This window comes from Pituophis catenifer, unplaced genomic scaffold (assembly GCF_029215685.1).
Source record: "Pituophis catenifer annectens isolate HBS135680 unplaced genomic scaffold, rPitCat1.0.hap2 SCAF_6, whole genome shotgun sequence".
Classification (NCBI taxonomy): domain Eukaryota; kingdom Metazoa; phylum Chordata; class Lepidosauria; order Squamata; family Colubridae; genus Pituophis; species Pituophis catenifer.
This window is the reverse complement of record NW_027256886.1, coordinates 17,138,761-17,159,286: the sequence shown is the minus strand read 5'-3', so window position 1 is coordinate 17,159,286 and position 20,526 is coordinate 17,138,761. Positions and strand designations below refer to the sequence as shown.

Sequence of the window (20,526 nt, the reverse complement as noted above, 5' to 3'; positions counted from 1 at the left end):
TGTAAGGTTACATTTTAAAAAAATCTAAGTCTTCTAAGCACATTTTACCCCCTCCCCTATTGTCTTTACAGCTGAAGAAATTAGGGAGGGTCCCTTCCGAGATGCTTGCCTCTCCCACTTTCCTGCAGTGAGCTAAGTTGCCTGATCATTCCCTTGGCTACCACCCTTCTCTGTGTCTGAAGAGCCATCCCGCATGTTAAGTGAGTCCAGCTATATGGTTGCACAATTTAATGTTTTGAGGACCTTGGCTGCATAGTATTAACATTGCTATGATAATCATTTGAGTTTTTGGATTTGATCATTATGCTATTAATTATTGTTGCCACCCAGAGGTCAAAAGTAGAGGTGAGTAGCTATATTAAATCAAATAAATGAATAGAAATAATAGATTTGGTTGAATATTTTTAATGCATGGGTACCATTTCCTGGAAGATGATCCTATACAATATGTATTGACTCAGAAGTAAATTCTGCTTAGCTCTATGGCGATTCTCAGTCATCCAGATGACTGCAAGGAATATAAATCCTTCCATTCTCTGCTCTTCATTCAGAACTGAAGAAGCTTCTTGGATGAAAAGTGAAATGTCTTTAAGCAAAAACAAAGAAAGTCCAATTGCCTTCTGAAAAATCACCTTTGGGACAGTTCTGCTAAGCTCAGCATATTTGCTTTTTTCCAATAAGGGACGGAATGATTTTTGACAGTAGATTTTCTATTTAGTATGGGAAGAACCTCATACTATATGCATGATTAGGAACAAGTCCAACCTCAGCTTTGCAGCTACATAAAAATAATTGTTGACTTGGCAAAATAAGTTATCCATTGTAGCTCAGTTTATTTTCCTTATGAAAAACTTGTGTTTAATACTGCAAATACCTAAGGCCTCAAACTCATTTCATATGCTAAAAAGCTATCAAAATAATTATTTGAAATCACTCAGGAGGAAATCTCTTTATGCTATTTAATAATCACCCAATCCTATCTTCCCTGAAGACCCATTAAAAAAAACCCTTCCTTGAGTTTTCCCATATCCATAGATGGAAATATAATAGCAAGGGCAGAAGAAATGCTGTTTTAGGGGTTTTTTTTAAAAAAAAAAAAACCTCTCCATACATTCCAATGCATTAACTGAACAGAAAACAACAAGAACAAGAATAAAAATCAACCCGATTTTTATACACAGAGAAAGAAGACACTATTTGAAGCCTAATCCCAAGAGAAGTTTGAGGAAAATCAAGTTTAATTAATTATAATGCTAGTACTTCAGTATTACTGATTTCATTGGTCTTCCATCTAGGACATTAATGGAGCAATGTTTTAGAAGTTAAATTACACTCCGCTTGCCCTCTCAAGCACTCTGCGAATTTTCTAAAAGTAGAAAGGAACTTGAACTGAATCAGCATGTGTTCAGCTTTGTCTGAAGTAAGGTTTAAAGTTTTTAGCAAAGAATCACCATCATTATCAGTGACTGTGTTTGGTATGTGTGTGTGTGTTTGTTTGTGGTTGAGTTAATATAAAGGGTATGTTATGCGGGATGTATTGAGGGATGGAAGCAGCCATTCCTGCACAGACTTGTGAGGAAAGAGAAAAGACCTTTGGTGAGGACTGCTGCTTCATCCAAGATTTCACAAGCAGCAGCAACATCTGTGGGAAGGGTGAACAGGGTCAGAATAACCAAAGCAGCATTGCAACATCACGGTACAATCTACCCACCTGAAACCCTGTTGTATAGGCCTTATAATGTCACATGCACATACAAATGTTCTGTATGCCACAGAGACACTTTTGAAATAGCTAATATCCTTCTAGGGTCCAAGTTCACATCAATGATCTCAAACTCATAATGTCAGGTAACTCTTCAAATCATCTTTTGTGGCCCTCAAGAATACTTGGTAGGTATTGAGGTCATTGGCGCAACACTGTACAACAGCATAGTAGGCTCTCACATCTTTCCAGCAGGTGTCTCATCAACAGCAGAGCCTATATACTTGGCACAACAATGCCTGTTGCAGTGTTATACCTAGCTGTATTGCCTAGTCTCTTACAGTGTGAGAAGTCCTTCTCAGTCAGGTGCAAAAGATCAGGTCCACGTGTGAAGATCCAATGAAACTAATTTATTGCTAATCATGACCATGCACAAGAACCTTCTCAAGTAATTGTCAGCACCTGGTTAGAGTTAGATAAGGGCCAACAGCATCTAAGGGAGATTGGACTCCTGTAGCTACGTAGGGATTCTAGGCTAATCCCTCTTTTCATTCCACCAGAGGTGGTATTCAGCAGGTTCTAACCAATTCTGAAGAACCGGTAGCAGAAAGTTTGAGTAGTTTGGAGAACCAGTAAATACCACCTCTGACTGGCCCCACCCCCATCTATTCTCTGCCTCCCAAGTCCCAGCTGATCTAGAGGAAATGGGGATTTTGCAGTAACCTTCCCCTGGAGTGTGGAGGGAATGGAGATTTTACAGTATCCTTCCCCGCCATGCCTACTAAGCCATGCCCACAGAACCTGTAGTAAAAAAAATTGAATCCCACCACTGTACTACATCCCAGGTTCTGCCATTCCTTCTCCTACGTTCTCCTGAAACTAAGGCTTTCTGGGAAGAAACAGTAGGTGGGGCGGATGGGAAGGCTTGTCTTGTCTGGGGAAGAGAGCCAAAGAGATGAAGACTACCCAAGACCAGGAAAGAGCGGGGCAAGGAAGGAGAAAAAGAACAAACAAGTAAGATCCCTCTGCTAAGCAGCAGCAGGAAGGTTGGGAAAAAATAGTTTGTATGAGGGAAAAAAAAATATGTTCCAGAAGGAGAGAGACGAAAAAGAAAAGACACAATTAGGACACTTTGAGTGGAGTGGCCTTGCTAGATTCATCTTGAGAAAAATATCTATTAACCCGATAATAAAACCAAATATCAGTGTTCTGCTTAATGAAAAATTCTGCTGGCTTAATGGCCAAAACCAAATTACTTTGTTTTGCAAGAAGCTTTGTTCTGCAGCAAAGCTTTTGCTTATTAATACATTTATATTTAATAGCATGTACATTTCGGTACGTACTGTACATTCTCTACACTGTTGTCCAATTTTTCAAATGTCGGAATTCATCTGTGGGGGGGGGCCCAGACTGATAAGCTCATCCTCATCAGTTATCCACATGTCATCTTCATCGGTCATCCTCATTTTATTTATTTTATTATTCATATTTCTATGCCGCCCACTCTCCAAGGACTCTGGGCGGCTTACACCAAAGACAGTATACTAAATAGCCACAGTGATTAGAATGCAGTACTGCAGCCTACTTTTGCTGACTGCTGGCTGCCTGCAATTTGGCAGTTCAATTCTCATCAGGCTTAAGGTTGACTCAGCCTTCCATCCTTCTGAGGTGGGTAAAATGAAGAACCAGATTGTTGGGGGCAATAGGCTGACTCTGTAAAATGCTTAGAGAGGGCTGTAAAGCACTGTGAAGTGGTATATAAGTTTAAGTGCTATTGCTATCTTTATCTATCTATCTATCATCTATCATTTATCATCTATCTATCTCTATCTTTCATCTATCTATCTATCTATCTATCTATCTATCTATCTATCTATCTATCTATCATCTATCTATCTTCAGGACTGTCCTTAACATGTGGTGACCAACTCAGGTGACAGACTGAAAAAGGAGCATTGGGACAGGTTATAGAAAGCCACTGTTGTGCTGTTGATACACATATATTCTCTCTGTTCCAGGCTCTTAGAATACTAAGCTGGAGGGAGGAGGGCATTGAAGACCTAACAGGAAGATGAGACAATAGTTGCAATGGAATAACAGAAACTATCAAGGAGAGGAGAACCCTATTAGGTCCCTCTCTGGTACTTCCAAGTGGCTGGACTGATTAACAGCAGCTTGTCAAGGAGCATTCTTTTTTCCTTTTGCTTCCTGCTTGGAAGAACTATTAGTCAACTTTAAGAGATTAAGGAGGAGATATTAATAAGAGTTTCATCTCCAAAAATAATATATAGTGATACTTCCAAACAAATTTCTTTATTGTTCCACACCTTTAGACAGAATCTTGCCAAAACTATCAAGCAGAATACTATCTGTGTAAAGCATAAACTCTGGGAATTATCAGGAAGGGGATGCCTTCACCATCTTTCTCTCACATGAATGATCTGAACTGAGTTGCCTCTTACTTCTCGGGAATGTACTCCCTCCCTCCTGGAAATCCAGATTACATTGCATCAAAAAGAGCCATTTAGGCCTGTAAGATGGTATAAACCTTCGCTCATTTCAGCACTTCTCTGCTACCATTCTTCTTATCTGTCAGAATAACAGCCCTGGGTGAAAGAAGGATGTTTTCTTTCTAAGGAGCTTTCCTGAGAGACATAAACTTCATGATAAGCCTTCTGGTTTCAGGGAGGCTATGAATTGTAAAATGAGGGCTAATTTTCCTTTTAGTCAGACTTCAAGTGGTCTATTACAGGAGGGGTGTCAAACTAGATTTCATTGAGGGCCGTGTCAGGGTTGTTTTTTACCTTGGACAGCCAGCTGGGCATGGCCAGGGTGGGCGTGACCAGTTTGACACCATTCATGTTGGGGGCATTTGTGGTGGCCCGAGTGCTCTGCCAGTGAAAATGGAGCTCGGGAGGGCCATGCAGGGCCCTCCTGAGCTCTGTTTTCACTGGCAGAGGCACCATGGGCCACTCCTTTGCGGTTTCCAGAGTGGCCCCGTGGGCAGATCTAAGCACCCTTGAGTTCGACACCCCTGTATTATTTATTTATTTATTTTATTTATTTATTTATCATATTTGTATACTGCCCTACTCCCGGAGAACTCAGGGCGGTGAACAGCCAAGATAAAAATACAAAGAACATACAAAAGTTAAAAACTATTAAAAATAGATTAAATAATTTGGGCTCAAAAAACCAATTTAAGACATCCAATTTATCTAAAAACATTTAAAACCCAATTTAAAAGGGGTTTTATATATAGCATCCATATACATCTCAAATGGATGCAACCATGTATACTCCTGAAGAAAAATGTAGATCTGAGTGGAAGTCTATGGAGGTGAAAATAAACCAAGAAACAACTGTTACTGAGCTTAGTTCCATAATTAATAAATGACAAATGGATTGAGCAGTAGCCTCAGGAGCTTTCTTGCACTGAATGGACTTCAGAAACGGAAAAATGTGATGTTCTTCAAAGGCAATAAAAAAAATGGAATCATCCCTTCAATATATAACTAATATGAAATTCCCAGTGATCACCAAGTGGTTTACATACGTTCTCAAAAACCCAGAAAGTCACATACTTGTCTTGTGGCAATTTTTTTTTTCCAGTTTAGTATTCTATCCATATTGGACTTAATAGGAATCAAGGACTAAAAGCATCTGGCTAGGAATTTATCCATGCTATAGAAGGCAACAAATAGCAGAGAGTATTGCATAGATGGAAAGAGCTTGAGATGAGACTATATATATGAGTTTATGAAGGCCACCACAGATAATCAGCTTTAAGATATCTTTTAACAGAGAATCTCTTTTCAATAAATTACTGAGCTACATCCAAATCAATCTAGCATTTAAAATTGAGCATGACAAAGGAAGTTAATATAGTATTTCACCATATATTTTACAATGATGAAATTCAAAGAAAAAGAACATAATACATGGAATTTTAAGAGACATGCAAAGTGCTTCCAAGATATGATTGCCATCCTAAGCATTTTATAAATTCTTGACTGGTGGGGAAATCCAAGATTAAATAGTTGGGGAAAACCCAGAGACACATTTGTATTCATTTAAACCAGTAAGAATTTGGCTTCGGACAAAATGGGCACTGATGATTTGGCCCATTTTGAGAAATCTAGAAGATTTGGTGGTATTGGTGGCTAAGGGTTGCTTGATAGGCATGGAGAATGAATTTTATGGGCGGGGGGGAATGAACTTTCTCCATCTCAGAATATCAAGCTCATTCAACAAAAAGCTGGATATTAAATTAGAGGTAAGGGTATCAAAATGATTGATGTTCCTTTCTTTGCTTTGAAATGCACATTGACAAGGAAAATATTTGATAATATTCTTTTCGATCAATAGCCAATAGAGGCTCATGGATGCTCTTCAGAAGTTCAACTAATTTCCAGAGATTGTGGTAGGGATAGAAACGCCCAAGGTAAGCCAAGACAGATTTTAAGTAGTCAATTGGGTCTTGGTCAAGGTTGCAGAATTTGACTATGGCTAGTCTAAAGAAATCTTTACTGTAGATTTGGGAGAACATTTAGGATGTACAAGAACATTTCTAATCCTGCTAAAGCATCAGGCCGACACTTGTGCCTATAAGCTAGTGCAGTCCACTTATAGAAGTATATAGCCCAGTAGCTATAATTCAGAATGCAATGCCCTTGCTCTACATTTGATAGAAGTCCTCACAGCCTCCCCGGATCTATCTAATGTGTCTGTGTTTCAATATAGCCAAACATTTGTGCATTAATCTAAGTGCATTTATAAAGGTTTTGCTCAAATAGCTATCCTGTTATTTAAAAGTAGCAACACCGATTCAATGGAAGTCATGTTGATATATAAGCTGTTCCTTGATGGTGGATTTAAGGAACTATTTATAGAAATAAACTTTTTTTCTGGTACTGAAAAAAAAAAGAAAAGAAAAGAAGGGCTAGGGGGTCCCAATACAGGTGACATGATAGGAGTATTCCAGTATTTGAGTGGCGACCACAAAGAGAAGGGGATCAATTTATTTTCCAAAGCACCAGAGGGCAGGACAAGAAACAATGGATGGAAACTAATCAAGGAGAGAAGCAAACTGGAATTAAGGAGAAACTTCCTAACAATGAGAACAATCATCCAGTGAAACAGCTTCAGAAGTTGAGGGTGCTTCATCACTGGAGGTTTTTAAGAGGAGACTGGACAGCCACCTGTCTGAAATGGTATAAGGTTTCCTGCATCAGCAGGGAGTTAGACTAGAAGACCTCCAAGTTACTTTCCAGCTCTATTCTGACTCTTTTGAAGACCAGGAACATTTAAGGGAAAGGTTTCTATCACTGTCTATGAAATACCAAGTTGTGCTTGCTAATGTTATTTGAACGTTTTCATGGACTCTACTGTCTTTAAGCTTTTTGCTGGATAGACGCGGTACTGTAGAATCAGGCATTTTTCAAGGCCTGTATGATCCAGTTTAGCTATAATGAAGGATTCAAGTCTAATTCAGACAATACATGGCCTGTGCCAGTGGTGGGTTGCTCCCGGTTCACAAGAACCGGTAATAAAAATTTGTAGTAGTTCGGAGAACTGGTAATAACATTGGCTGGCCACGCCCCCAAACTGGTCCCTGGCCGGTCACCGCTCGCATATCCTGCCCACCTCATCAGAGGCTTTTTTTTTTTAACTTTTAAAAGCATTTTTTCTACAACCTCTTCGGCCGAAAAAATGCTTTTAAAAGTTAAAAAAAGAAAAGGCCTCTGATGATCACGCGGCTCAGCTGGGATTTTCAGAGGCTTTTAAAAGCATTTTTTTTCTGCAACCTCTTTGGCTGAAGAGGTTGTAGAGAAAAAACTGCCTTTAAAAGCCTCTGGCGATCCCAGCTGAGTTGCCTGATCGTCAGAGGCTTCTAAAAACATTTTTTTTCCTGCAACCACTTAAGGTTGTAGAAAAAATGCTTTTAAAAGTAAAAAAAAAAAAAAAAAGTTCACCATGCCCACTCAGTCACATTACCCCCCCCCCACCAAGCCACGCCCACAAAATAAGCCATGCCCACAGAACCGGTAGTAAAAAAATTTAGAACCTACCCCTGGACTGTGCATTTTCCTGTTCCAGTGTCTGATGCTATTTACTTAATTAATAGCACTTGGCATCCTGGACTGGATCAGGACATGGGAGAAAAGTGCTATCATTCCCCAGTCCCTTTATCTAAATAATGTTTTAGGTATTTGGGTTTTGTTTTGTTTTTAGAATTTATATTATGCCAGAAAACCCTCTCTATCTATACCATGACATTTAAAAATTAAATAATAAAGGGGATCGCTGAAGAAAGAATGGCTAACTTTAGCAAAGTCTTTTCCAGAGACATGTTCTGTGTTGGGTAAAGAGACCCCATCCTACTAATTTTGTGAAGTTAAAGATATTTCAGTGGTTTGGATTGAATTCCCCTCTCACTGAATTTGTTTTATTAAGGTGTAATGGCACACACAGCAGTAAATCAGACCAGCTAAAGGAATATTTGCAACATGTCCTCTGCCCTGCCTTTGCTGGCAGCTACTGCAATTAGCAAGTAATCTACTTTTACAGCAACCTAGTTTCAACAGTGAGCGTTCTTCATTCTGCCAATAGGACAGTCTATTATACTCTGATGGAGACGCATTGGCTCAGTGGCTAAGACGCTGAGCTTGACGATCGAAAAGTCGGCAGTTCAGCGGTTCAAATCCCTAGGGCCGCGTAATGGGGTGAGCTCCTGTTACTTGACCCAGCTTCTGCCAACCTAACAGTTCAAAAGCACATAAAAAATGCAAGTAGAAAAATAGGGACCACCTTTGGTGGGAAGATAACAGCATTCCATGTGCCTTTGGCATTGAGTCATGCTGGCCACATGACCACGGAGACACCTTCAGACAGCTCTGGCTCTTCGGCTTTGAAACGGAGATGAGCACCGCCCCCTAGAACTGGAAACCATTAGCGCATATGTGCGAGGGGAACCTTTACCTTTACCTTTTATTATACTCATAGAATTTATTATAGTCATAGAATTTGTCTAAGAGTTCATTCTCAAGAGGACAGCAGTAAAGCTCTTGATGGAGTAAACAAATTTAGGTTGTACAAGCCCAAGCTGAGAATGGGGATCGGAAATACCTTTTTACCAGAAGAACATCTAGGAGAAATCTGGGAATGATGCTATGTCCTTTTTTGTAAGAAAGCTTCCATGTTTTTCCTCAAGCTAGTTACATCAAGAAGAGAAAGAGAAAAAAGAGAAAAATGCTAGGGACCATTTTCATGCTATTATTTTACAGGGGATACTTAGATGTTTTTCTTGTCTTGTAAATGTTATGGAAACTAATGCACTCACCAGCCTAATTCCCATCATAAATAGTTGTGATGATGCATCAGAATGAGCTGTTTTCATAACCTGTAGCAAAGCTGTGCATTTAATGGTTTCATGTTAGCAAATCCCCTCAGCCTGCCCATTTCAGCTCTTGCCCCATTGAAAAGTGGACAATCACAGAAATATTTGAAGTAGATCCCTGCAGGGGCTCTTTAACTGAGAATCCTGCAGGCAATCTGAAATGAAGAAACTTATGGACGACTGGAAGTCAATTATTAAGAAAACATTAATTTGTTCTCTCTTTTTAAAAAAAAAAATCGCTCATCTCCAGCTCAGTGGCAGGGCCTCTCTTTGCAAGAAAGAGACAACTTTCTTTGAAAGAAACAACGCAAATGACACTGGCAGAAATGAGCTGCTCACCTCCTCAGCCTTCTTTGCAAAAGGAAATCATACTCTGCCCCCTAAGAAGCCAGCCACGTTCCTACGGTTTCCTGCCAAACAACGCTACAATATATATGAGAGCTGCCAACTCCCATTAGCTGAGCAGCTCACACAGGGGAAAGGGCAGGATCTGAAAGAGAAAGCTATTGTAATTGCAGTAACCTCAATTAGACCCAATTTAAACCAGAAGTCTAACAATCTGCAGTAATTAGAGATCAAAAGCTGTGCATGGCCTGCTGGCACTGGTCCTTCTATCTCTCTTTCCAAGTGGTGGTTGAGTATGGGAGGTCTTGCAATCATACTCGCTCTGCTCTGTGGAGGCAGACAAGGCCAGATCACACACTAGACACTTTCCTTTTCATGCACAATCACTGTCCCCTTGAACTAATTAATAACATTGGAAGGAAAAGCAACAGAAATCTGTAAAAGAAAGAGGCACCTGCTCTTGACATGCTGAATAGAACAAGAAATAGGGCTGGTATTCCATGGAAACTACTACACACCTGTGGAATTAAAGCAAGTTCGTAAAAGAGACTTAGCTTTGTCTTGGATTCTGCTAACCTCCCCATTTTCGCCAACCCTTGTGAATGGGATTAATAGTTGAAAGCTTTCTGGCTATAAGTGGTCAGCCTTCTGGTTGTTTGTGCCTAGCATGGCCCTGCCAAATTTGAGTGTCTCTATGAACTTCCTATAACTACAAGAAATGAACAGGACCTGAAAATGGGGTAGGGGAAGCCAAGCTTTCCAATTTTATCAGTCAATTAGCCCTGAACATAAATATACAAATAGATATTTCTCCTCCTTCCCACTTCCTGGAAAGTTAAAACAACAAGAAGAAATGGCACAACCTCAAATTACATTTAGCTTTTTACATAGAAATTCATTTCCTGTTTGAACAGGGAATTCTTGGGTCATCCCTTTCCCTTGGCTAAGAGCAGACTGGGTCCACTGTATCATATGTATATATATGCTCATGCATATATCACCGAGGTTACAACATTTACAGAACTTCATTCAGGGCAATTGTCTTCTATAGCCAAAGCTGCTCCTCTCCTGAGCTATTCCCAGCTCTTTCTGAAGCCAACTTTAGAAATTCAAGTCTAGATGCAATGGGTTGCCAATGGGATAGGATTAAGGCCACCCCAAAAGCTGGTTGATTATTCTTCTGCTTTTGGTCCTTCTCATCCATACAGCAAGTCAAGTCTCTTTGGCTGGTTCCCACGCAGATCAGTCTATCCATGTGCCATAAGGATTGTTCCCTTCTCACTAGTCTCAGTTTCTTTGCTTCCCCAGTTGTCTGAACATACCTTCACTCCCCATCCACTTCCCAAATTAACCCTTTTGATGCTTATATTTATTCTGTTGTTTCAACAAAGAGGAAACTCCTCCCTTCTTCTGTAGTCCAAGGAAATGTTGTAGGAAGGGACAAACCACTTAAAGGAGAGGGAGGGAAGGGAGGATGAGAAGAGAAGCTTTGCAGTATTATGAGCAGGCAATGGAAAAACAAGGGGGATGTGCTTCATTCAGCCTGGGAGAGATAAGGGATGAATAAAACATGAGCTTTGGGGAGTGAGAATAGTTCATTTGACTTTAGGGGCATTATTGAATCATCTGCAAGATTTAAAAAAAAAACTGTTGAGAACATAGCTCTTGAGCAGCCCAGGGCAAAATAGCTGCATGAGGCAGTGACCAGCTGCTTGAGTGGAGAAGTAGTACCAATCAGGAGCTATCACTATCAAAATGAAGTTCCGGGGACCATCTTTGGACAGAAAAGAGTGGTTATGAATCAGAACAGGACAGCATCGGCCTGGGATGCATTTGCAAAGGGCTGAGAACGGGAAGAGGCTGACAACATCTGTTCCTACACCCAGATAGCAGTGGCTGATCTTTGCTGGTGATGGGCCAAACAAAGCGTAAATTTAAGTTCATTCTTTCTACAGTACAAGCCCAGTTCTTTGGGAAACCTGTAGGTCAGTAACAAAGAACACAAGACATGCATACAAAATGTTATTATGTTCAATCCTTGGCAATGCCAGGGGATTAGTAAGGGCAAAAGGCTGCCCTTGGGCCTTTTTTTAAAAAAATCTAGGGCTGGTGCAAACCTTCCAAAGACTGAAGGCTGCAGTGAAAATCCAAATAAAGTGTCTCTTCAAAATCCTTCATCAAAGGACCACGAGGCCTCCCATTTTTAAGTGCAGAGCAGTCACAGGCTTTCATCATGCAAAAGCGACTTCCATGAATATGCAAAAGGGACTTTCTTTGGAAGCAGGCTGGCCAACTGAAGCAGATGATAGTATCTTAATGCTTCACAGGGGCTGACTGTCTTGGCTCTGTAAAGCATTGTACTGGATGGAGATCTAAACAGGGAAATGAGGCAATGAGGCTTGGTGGATGGGCCACCGGGAACTTATTATTTTGTTAAAACCTCTCCTCAAAAATACAGTTCTTGAGATTCAATGTGTTCCTAAAATCTGGAAACTTTATATGTGCGATGTGTTTTGAGGACCAATTTACAGTTTAGTGGTCCAAGATCACATTTTCTCCCAAGAATTTCTCAGGAAAACAATGTTTAATTCACATGATGAAATGAACACATTTCCTTTCCCAAATCGGGTAACTATGAACTACTGGAAATATTAAGATACATTTGGTATATAATGCTTTCTGCTTGGAATCTACTATAGTTTTTCTATTTAGAATATAAACATGACTCTAGAAACCACCTCCTTTTATGCTTCTGCAAACCTTCAGCTTTTTAACCGTATTTTTCTTTTCATTCTGTTTTTCTTTTTTGGAAAAATTTGTTCTGCCCTTGCTTAGCTCGTATATGTTTTACAGAAGTTTTATGCCACCCACTCAAATGACCTTGGGCAGTCAACATCAGAAATGTAAGTTGCACGCTATAGTTTACACAATCTGGTCAAGTTGTATGTTTCAGTGAATAAGTAAGTGAACAGGAGGTGATACATCCTCGATATAGTTCAAAAACAGTGAATATAGCAAGTGCAGACATTTGGACAGTTTGTTCTTTATAACATTTCGTTTGGCAGAATCAACAGAATCCATTTTTTTTTTTTTTTTGGTAGGCAGCTAAGAGTTTTTCGACACTTGTTTTTGGAGTGTTTTTCTTGCTCATATTCCAGTTGCAGATTATTACATTCTTATCCAGGTTACCCCCTTCTCCTATTGACCTCCATCAGGGCAATCTCTGCAGCTCACTCTGTGTTCTAGCCTAGCCCATTCCTGCTGTTTCTCTCACTGCCACTGCAATCCTACAGCTGCCCAATCTGTAATGTTAGCCACTACGATGTGATTTCATTCTTCAATAACCAACAATCCAAATTATTTCCACCTTCTCCTCCGTCGTCTTCTCACTGCCTCTGCTTCTGAATGTGGGAGAGGGGGAGAAATCACAGCTCTGATGCCAAGTCTGATCCAGTCTGTTTCTAAGCCTTCTCCTTGTTTGCTCCCAGCCTTGATCTCCCCTCCTTTAATCTGTCAAGGTCCTTCAATCTCCCAACAACCCATTACTTCTTGGTTGTTTTCTTCTCTATTCCATTCCTAATTCACACATAGTTGCCTAACCTAACTTGCTTACTTGCTTCACAAAAGGAAACGTATCTGAAGGACCATCTATCTAACTGTTTATGCAAACTCTCAAGATTAAGATTTATCCCACCAATTTCGAATTATCTGTGAACCTTAAAAGCATCCCCTCTCTCTCTTCATCCAGCAGAGAACCTGGGCTTATAAACAAAAGAAACATTAGAGAACATACACAGACACACACACAGACACACAGACACACAGACACACAGATACAGACACACACACACACACACACACACACACACACACAGAGGGGGGGGAGGGAGGGAGGGAGGGAGAGAGATCCACCTCTGCTCCCATTATTCCCATCAATTGCACTTGGCTTGTTTGTGGATCATTACAGAACGATACCAAAAAAGCTGTAGGAATGTTAGTTTTTAATTCCATGGGCTCTAAATATGTTTTGCTTTTGGGGCAATATTTAACAGTTCTGGGTCTAACATTCAATGGACCAGTTTCATTCTCAGATGGCTACTCCTTGCTCCATAAACATCTACCACTCTGCAGTAAGCTATAATATTAGCTCTGGGGCACATTTCAGATTTTTATTCCAAATCTTTCCCCTTCTCTGCTTTTTCAGCATTTTAAAATAAATGCAGCCATTTATTTTTATAGGTTCAGTGGTTGAGTTCTGAGTTTCGGTGTGTACTTTGATTACAAATGAGTATCTCTTTTCATAGTTCAGCATTGCTCATCTTCACACTCTTAAAACCTGAGCGCTTCCTCAATTAAAATTAACAAATTCAGCCTGCTGCAGAAGATCTAGCCTTCTGGAAATCTATGCAGAGTTTATTCAAGGTGCTAAACAGGGGTGGGGGGTGGGATATGTTTTGCAGTTAAAAATATCATGCAGATTGAATAATTTTATATTGGAATTGTAGGTTCTCACGATACATTGAACCACGAACTGACCAAGTGGGCTTGGTTTGCAGAGCACACTAAGTCGCAAGCATACAAAACAAAGGTTACCATGATGGATGAAGGAAGTTACAAGTAGCTGTCTGAGCTAGTTAAATGTGTCATGTGAATAAAATCAAGCCGCTACGTAACTTACTTGCTTTGATTTTTCTCTCCCTTTTTATTTTTCTTCATTTTTCCATTTTTAGGTTCCATTAACACTCAAGTTCAGTGAAAAGCATACATAACTAGACATTTTTAATTATTCCTTCAGCTATAGCTTGCAGTTTTGGTTTTTGTATTAAATTTGGTGAGATTGGTGGCTAGATAAATTTGATCAATCAATCAATAAAATAACCCATGGTATTTTTTTCTGGTGACATAAGCAACGTTATGTACAACACATAAACAATGTGAGGTCTAAGACACATGCCAGTTTACATCCAAATATACATCACTAGTTCATCCTCTAACTGGACAGGGGTACCAAATTGGTTATCACAAAAATAAGGGGGCAATTGCAGTACCTAGTGCAATGGAAGGGGTATCCACGCTCCAAAGCTACTTGGGTCAAGAGCTGGGATCTCAAGGTAGATAGGTTGGTCAAATAGTTTCATGACATGTACCTCCAGAAACCTAAAGGGCCCTCAGGGGGAGGGAAAGGAGGTTAGATTGAACCTTAAGTAATCTCTTTGCAATTTATTTTCTTTGCAGGATGTCCTTTTCAATTAAGGGGGACCACCTGTCAAACCTGAAGCTGACCTGACCAAGGCCATTTTGAGGCTTCAGTGTTGCCACACTGGAGCTGAGGGATAGGAAGGGGGGGGAAATAGAGATAGCTGGGGCTTGTAGCCAAAACAAAATACTTTCTCCTGGACATTCCCACAGGTGGTTGGAGAGAGGAAGTTATTAGGTAACTGGATGACACTGTGATGACTGATAGTTTGGGGAAGGGGGAAAACTTTTACTTTTAATTAGGGGGAAGTCATGGGAACATTTAGTGTTGGTTTTCACCAGCCTGTACCAATATGATATACCCAATAAATTTGTTATTTGAGGAATTTACCTGCCTCGGAGTTCTGTTTGCTATGGGTATATTACTTGGAACTCTGACACCCAGGTTGTCGGCTGGATGCTTTTAAGGTTTATATTTAATTTGAAATCAGTGGGATAAATCGTTCAAAATAATCTTGAGAGGTTGCATAAATGGATAGAAACTAATCGAACACAATCTAAAAGAGACAAGGGCAAAGGAAACATAAATCAAAGACATAGCTATAGAATGAGGGATATTGCCTTGGTACTAATATATGGTAACATCAGTTGTAAAAAATATTTTGACACAGTAATTGATCGCCAACAGTATGATGCGGCTGCAGAGAAGGCACACAGTATGTCATTTTAAGCTGCATCAGCAGAACTATAAATTCTAAACCATAGAAAATTATCATTCCGCTCTATTAGACTCTCATCAGATCCTACTTGAAATTTGTGTCCAGTCCTGACCACCAAACTTGAAAAAGAGTGAAACAAATTCAGAGATAGGCAACAAAGATATTTCAAATAACTTCAAAGACTGTCATGCAGAAAAAGGTCAAGACCTATTATTTCTTATTCAAGAGTTCAGGATATAAAATAATGGATTTAAGTTTTTTTCCCCTTCCTTTCAATTTTGTTTGATTCTCAGAGACTGTCTGATCATGTCCCTGCAGTTTCCTTGGCAAGAATTTTTCAAAAGTGGTTTGTTGTTACTCCTTCTTAAGGCTGAGAGAAAGCGACTGGCCCAAGGTCACCCAACTGGCTTCCATGTCTAAAATGGGACTAGAACTGATGATCCCCCTGGTTTCTAAGATAATTCCAAATAATTTTTTTTAAAGAAAAGAAAATCCTGCATAATAGTAATAACAGTTTGATAGCAGAATCAATTAACTCAGAGAGACAAAAGGTTATCTTTAGTAGATGTGATCAGGTGGAGATAGCTGTCTATCTGAGATACTTTACTTTGTATAATGTCTAAATTATGTGAAGTATTAATTGCATTCTGTTTTAGTCAGACCCCATCTCAGGTATTATGCCGAGTACCGAGAACTATATAAAAGAATTCAGAGGAATCACAACAGTTAAGAGAACAACAAAATGATTGGACGATTAGATACCTACCAGTATAAATTGAAGTAGCTGAGCAGTGAGCTGAGCTTCGGCGAGAGAGAAAGTGACTTGAGAGGGCTCATAGTGGTGATATCTATTTGAGTACTGATAGATACTCAAATACACGCAAGGATGCCACATAGAAGGTCAAGACTTATGATCTCTTTTGCAGAATGTAGGATGGGAAATAGGGATTGCAACTGAATGTTAAAAAACATCCTACCTATAAGAACTGTACAATAGTGAAAACAATTATTCATAGATACTGTGGTCTCCATTCATTGCATAAAGGTAAAGGTTCAACTCGCACAATGTGCTAGTCATTCCTGACTCTAGGGGGCGGTGCTCATCTCCGTTTCAAAGCCGAAGAGCTAGCGCTGTCCGTGGTCATGTGGCCGGCATGACTAAATGCCAAAGGTGCACAGAATGCTGTTACCTTCCCACCAAAGGTGGTCCCTATTTTTCTACTTGCATTTTTTATGTGCTTTCGGACTGCTATGTTGGAAGAACCTGGGACAAGTAATGGGAGCTCACCCCATTATGTGGCACTAGGAATTCAAACCGCTGAACTGCTGACCTTTCGATCGACAAGCTCAGCATCTTAGCCACTGAGCCATCGCATCCCTTTTTTCATTGCATGGATTCAAGTAAATTAAACAGCTTCTGTATATAATGGAGGCCAGATTTGATCTACCTCCCTGATTTATTGATGGTAGCTTTGACCAAAAGACTGGATTTCTGCTTGTGGCAACTAGCACAGTCCAGGAAGCCAATTTTTCTTGACATCTAATTAGTTACACAGTGTAAGTCCTATATCGCTCTCCTGGAAATGTAACATTTTACTTATTGGGGCACACTTCTGAAAAGGTATGTGCAGGGTGACCATCAACTAAAAAAATGATACTCATATATTGCAACTCATTTTACTTCAGAGCAGAGAAACCCCTCCTATGTCAATCCCACATGTAAAAAAAAACAAAAACCCCACACTTTCCTCAAAGGTCTTTGTCAGACATATCAGACCTGCATGTGTAAAATGCAGCAAAATAATCTACAAAAAAGATCAAAGTTATTTGTACTGAACTGTCTCATTCATGTTATCCTATGCCAGTGATGGCTAACCTTTTTGCCGCCGTGTGCCAAAAGTGGGGGAAGCGCAGGGGGGTCATGCCCATCATTCAATGCATCCCACCCACCCTCTGCGCATGCGCACACAACCCCCACACTCCCCTTGGTTTTGGCATGTGATGGCATGGTGAGCCCAGTAGGCCCATTTTTTTGCCCTCCCCAGGCTCCAGAGGCTTTCTAGGAGCTGAGGAGGGTGAAAACAGCTTTCCCCATCCCACTGGAGGCTTCCGGAGGCCAAAAATGGCCCGTTTCCCAACTTCCAGTGGGCCCGGATGGCCTGAAAATCAGGTGGCTGGCATATGCCTGCGTGCTGGAGCTGAGCTAGGGCAACACTCGTGTGCCCACAGATATGGCTCCACGTGCCACATGTGGCACACGTGCCATAGGTTCGCCATCATGCTCCTATGCACTTCATTGTTCTATGTTAAACACACCCATGTATTTTCTATCACAACACCAGATAAGAGGATCTTGAACTTGAACTGAGGATTGGACTAGAAAACTTCCAAAGTCCCTTCCAGCTCTATTCTGATTGATTGTACTTTTTGAACAATCTCACCTGAAAATTTGCTCACCTGAAAAAGTTGCTGCATTTTCATAAAATCATGAATAGTTAACCTGTTTTCAAGATGTTCCTGTTTTTTTGCAGTTCCACAATCCATAGCTTCTTTTTCAGCACTGGCCTTTGTGGCTTTTGTCGTCTTATATGGTTTATTATTCATGCTAATTAATTTTGTAGAAATTAATATTTAGTTGGAATTCCTTGCAGCTTCCAGGCTCTTCTGGAACTTAATTTTATTCACTAAGAATAATTTTGGATAATTCAGCACAGGTTAAGTCTTGTTTCTAGAAAGTTTTCTTGAAAAAAATAAAGAAAAATGGAGTTTTAAAAGAGGGGGAAAAATTAAAAAAAATATAATTAGATTTCTCTTCATTATTACTTCTGACATCAATTTACACAGGAAAACCATATGTAAACCAGAAAAAAGACATAAAAATCTATACTGAATTCCATGCCGAACACAATCAACAAATTTATAATCATTTAGTTTTGTTGAAAAAGTTATAGCACCTGTTCACAAAGATGAAATGAGTTTTGCTTACTTACCTTATGATTAACATGTCATTTTTTAAAATAAAGAATCCATTATTTTTTCCAAACAGAGATGATTAGCTTCAGCATTTCATTTGAGTATCTACTTTATTGAAGCTACGAACATTTGGGAGGCTGTTTGAAATAGCTAGATTCCCTTTTCTTTGAACTTACAAATGTTTCTTAGCAACAATTGCACAACACAAGCTAAACCAGCTTCCTTCACTGCTCCACAAAAAGGAAAGAAAAAAAAATATCCTGTTTAGCTGTTCTGAGCAAAGACTTTCAAAGCAAGTCACAACAATTAGCGTTTTTATAAGGAAAAAAAAAACTTAAAATAATTGGTTAAAATGAAGGGAAGTGTCTGCTTTTTGTATACTTATTAATGTGTGATGAACTTAATAAGAGTGTTCATAAACACCTTAATGCACCTGCTTGCAGTATAGCACATCCATAGATCAAGAGCGTGGATGCAATAAAAACCTGAAGATTATCTTTGCATGAAGTGTTAAACTGGAATGTACTTTCTATCAGAACCGAAAACTGGAGTTGGGAGAATGAATGAATGAATGAATGAATGAATGAATGAATGAATGAATGAATAAATAAATAAATAAATAAATAAATAAATAAATAAATAAATAAATAAATAAATAAATAAATAATTTTATTTCTATACTGCCCTTCTCCTGAAGGACTCAGGGCAGTGTACAGCCTATTAAAAGCACAAAGACAAACATCGGTTAAAAATAATTAAAATTATTAAATAATTTCGGCTATTTAAAACCCCAAAAATTTAAAACACCCAATTTAAAAATCATTACCTTGATAGCCCGGCCTGGAGGAACAGCAGGGTCTTGGGGGCACAGCGAAATATACGGAGGTTGGAGATCTTACGCATTTCCGGGGGCAGTTCATTCCACAGGGCAGGGGCTCCCACAGAGAAGGCCCTCCCCCTGGGTGTCGCCAGCTGACATAACTTGGCAGATGGCACCCTGAGGAGACCCTCTCTGTGGGAGCGGACTGGCCGGTGGGAGGCTGTTGGTGGCAGAAGTCAGTCTCGAAGGTACCCGGGTCCTATGCCATGGAGCGCTTTAAAGGTGGTAACCAACACCTTGAATCGCACCCGGAAGGCCACTGGGAGCCAGTGCAGGTCATGCAGGAGGGGTATCACGTGGGCATAATGGGTTGCGCCCATAACCACCCACGTGGCCGCATTCTGGACCAGTTGGAGCCTCCGAGTGCTATTCAAGGGGAGCCCCATGTAGAGAGCATTGTAATAGTCCAGCCGGGAGGTGACAAGGACATGAGTGACCGTGTGCAAGGAGTTCCCGGTCCAGAAAGGGCTGCAACTGGCGAATCAGGCGAACCTGATAAAAAGCCCCCCTGGCCACTGCCATCATATGCTCTTCTAAAGACAGCCGTGCGTCCAGGAGGACACCCAGATTGCGAGCCCTCTCTGTGGGGGGCAGAGATTCACCCCCAATAGTCAGCGATGGCACCAGCTGGCTATATTGGGACACTGGAAGCCACAGCCACTCGGTCTTGGAAAGGTTGAGTCTGAGCCTATTTCTCCCCATCCAGACGTGCACGGCCTCCAGGCAGCGAGACATCACATCAAGGGCATCGTTGGGGTGGTCTGAAACATACATTGCAACTAAATGTAATCAACATTAGATCTCTAAGAACCAAAAAAAACTAGACACCAATGATGAACTTCAAAGCAGTGCAGGATTCTGGAAGGGAAACACCCAGGATTTCATTCAGCAAAATGAATGAAAGGGCTCCTAAATTATTAAAATTAAAACTCATAGGGGAAAAAAAATCCTTCCCACAAAAGACTGACTCACTAAACTTAGTACATTTTTAAATGTATTAAACAGTAATTTGCTTTGAAATGTTGCTATTGAATTAAATAAGCTTTAGAGGAATTTTGAGACTGAACAAAGACACGGAGGCACGTATAGAGCCCCAGGTGCCCACTCTTGAAATCAAGGATGTACGCACTGCAGAATTTAAAGTGGTCTAATACAACTAAAAAGCACAGCCACCCTCTAATAAATATATTGATAGAATCCAAAAGTATCTACGGGGAACACTACTTCAAATTCCTCCTCTCTCCCAGATGCTTGGTATAACGGACCATCTTATCTAAGAACATTCCTTATCCCATAATAAGAAGACCCAACC

General features: G+C 40.2%; 1 protein-coding gene across 1 annotated transcript in view; it reads right to left on the bottom strand.

The window, feature by feature from the left end:
* The window catches only part of WDR49 (WD repeat domain 49), a 121,827-nt gene extending 103,862 nt beyond the window's left edge, over positions 1 to 17,965 (bottom strand). The window contains exon 1 of the mRNA XM_070945955.1: positions 17,819 to 17,965. Coding sequence (XP_070802056.1) covers positions 17,819 to 17,965 — 147 coding nt within the window. The remainder of the gene's footprint in view (positions 1 to 17,818) is intronic.
* Between the last annotated feature and the right edge of the window lie 2,561 nt (positions 17,966 to 20,526).